Genomic DNA, 2500 nt, shown 5'->3' on the forward strand with positions numbered 1-2500 from the left:
GGTGACATGGAACTTTGCATCTCTCATCCCATCACCGCAATGTTGGCCAATAGAAAACTAAACTCACCCAAAAACTGCCTAGTCCCTCCTTCCCCCGGCCTTAATGGTCCTGTCCTACCTGCCCGCATTGCACACACACAGACCGAGGGCTGTTCCTCTGGGGAATGCTATGTGCCCCCTCCGGGAGCCCAGCGCGCTCCTGCAGCACCGCTCCTCTCCCCACCTCCTTTTCCATGACCCTGGGCTGCGGCCCCGCTGCTCTCCGCGATGTTCCCCAGCCCTGTGACAAGCACTCCCTTCTCGGTGAAGGATATCCTGAACCTGGAGCAGCAGCAGCAGCAGCAGCAGGGCGGGCTGGGCTCCATGGAGCTGGCCCCGTCCTGTATGTTGGCCACCTTCAAACAGGAGGTGTTTGGAGCTGAGCCCCCCCCGGGCCTGCCCGACCTGCGGGAGGAGCTGCCTGAGCCTCCCCCGGCTAAAACAGCATTTCCAGGCTCTTACTACGTGAAAAGCTACGTGGAGATGGATTCGGCCAAAGAGGCCAAGGCGGATAAGAAAGGTAAAGGAGAGGGTTGGTGTGGAGGGGAGAAAGGGAGAAAGGGAGGGCAGGGGATGGTGAAACATTTTGGGGGTTTGGCTGGGGGCTCTCCAGGGCTGTGGGGAGCAGGGGACAGAGCGGGGCAGCATCTTCACCCCCTCCTGGGCCATGCGGGGATGAGCCCACCATGGGGAGGGTCCCACTGAGCCCCGGGCACAGAGACCCCCGGGGGGGACAGGGCTGTGACCCCCGGGAGGGGACAGGGCTGTGACCCCCAGGAGGGGACAGGGCTGTGACCCCCGGGAGAGGACAGGGCTGTGACCCCCAGGAGAGACCAGGACTGTGACCCCCGGGAGGGGACAGGGCTGTGACCCCCAGGAGGGGACAGGGCTGTGACCCCCGGGAGAGGACAGGGATGTGACCCCCAGGAGAGACCAGGGATGTGACCCCCGGGCAGGGACAGGGCTGTGCCCCCCGGGAGGGGACAGGGCTGTGACCCCCGGGAGGGGACAGGGATGTGACCCCCAGGAGAGACCAGGACTGTGACCCCCGGGAGGGGACAGGGCTGTGCCCCTGCCCAGCGGGATGGGGGACACACCAGGCCTCGGGTTTGCACAGAAACACGGTGGAAAAATCCCATCCCTGACTCGCTCGGGGGTCGGGGTGGATTTCAGCACAAAGCTAAAGCTGGGTCGAGACTCCCATCAGTGCACGGGGCTGTTTTCAAACAAAAAAAAGTGGAAAATTTGCTGAAGAGATACCAAAAGAGCGGGGCCGGTCCTGTGGCTGCAGGAACGGGTGGCCACAGCAGCCTGAGAGGCCGAGGAAGAACTCTTTATTTAATATAGATTTATAATTATTTTTGCATTTTTTTCCCCCTCTCCCTTTTTTCCCTTGGCCCGTTTATTTCGCTGCAGAGCTGTGCTCCCTACACAAGAGCCTGGAGCAGGAAAAAAGAGACCTGGAAGATCCCGAGCGGCCCAGACAGAGGAAAAGGAGGAAACCTCGAGTCCTCTTTTCCCAAGCCCAAGTGTACGAACTGGAGAGAAGGTTCAAGCAGCAGAAATACCTCTCAGCCCCGGAGAGGGACCACCTGGCCAACGTGCTAAAGCTCACCTCCACGCAGGTGAAAATCTGGTTCCAGAACCGAAGGTACAAATGCAAAAGGCAGAGGCAGGACCAGACGCTGGAGATGGTGGGGATCCCTCCCCCGAGGCGCATCGCGGTGCCGGTGCTGGTGCGGGATGGGAAGCCGTGCCTGGGGGAATCCTCGCCCTACAGCTCGCCCTACAATGTCAGCATTAACCCCTACAGCTACAACGCCTACCCCGCCTACAGCAACTACAACAGCAACGCCAACTACAACTGCAGCTACCCCTCCATGCAGCCCATGCAGCCCTCGGCACCCGCCAATAACTTCATGAACTTCAGCGTGGGGGACTTGAATTCGGTGCAAACGCCCATCCCGCAGGGCAACGGGAGCATCTCCACCTTGCACGGCATCCGAGCCTGGTAGAGGATGGAGGGGATGCCGCCAGACGGGCTCGGGGACTGTTTCCAGGCTGCTCCAGAGGGGGTTTGAGGATGGTTCTCAAGTGGAGCATCGCGGCGGATTTAATGAGTGTGGTGGTCACGGATGGGGCGGGTTTGGGTGTTTTGTGCGGGGCTAAGGAGGCACCGGCAGGGGATGCCCCTCTCGCTCCCTTATCGGGGTCTTCACCCTGATAATTCCCCTCCTTTCCTTTCTACAAATGAACCGATAATTTGACGTGATTTATTCCCAACAACACCCAGCCAAACCCTGCAACTCTCTTTTTATTTTTCCTTTTTTTTTTTTTTTTTTTTTTTTTTTTTTTTTTTTTTTTTTTACTTTTATCCTATGATAATTATTATAATTATTATTGGCATCCACATTTAATTTTTTTTTTGCACTGCCCGCTGTTCGCTCAGTTCGGCATCTCG

At 58.0% G+C, this 2500-nt stretch overlaps 1 protein-coding gene across 1 annotated transcript; it reads left to right on the top strand.

Annotated features, from left to right (window-relative positions):
• Positions 1-267: 267 nt before the first annotated feature.
• NKX2-5 (NK2 homeobox 5) lies at positions 268-2054 on the top strand (the record flags this gene model as incomplete). The annotated part of the gene is made up of 2 exons (XM_083871778.1): positions 268-559; positions 1456-2054. 2 exons carry the CDS (start codon positions 268-270, stop codon positions 2052-2054), a joined length of 891 nt encoding a protein of 296 aa, XP_083727904.1.
• Between the last annotated feature and the right edge of the window lie 446 nt (positions 2055-2500).

The sequence above is a fragment of the Zosterops lateralis genome (genome assembly GCF_965231275.1).
Source record: "Zosterops lateralis genome assembly, chromosome: 14".
Lineage (NCBI taxonomy): Eukaryota > Metazoa > Chordata > Aves > Passeriformes > Zosteropidae > Zosterops > Zosterops lateralis.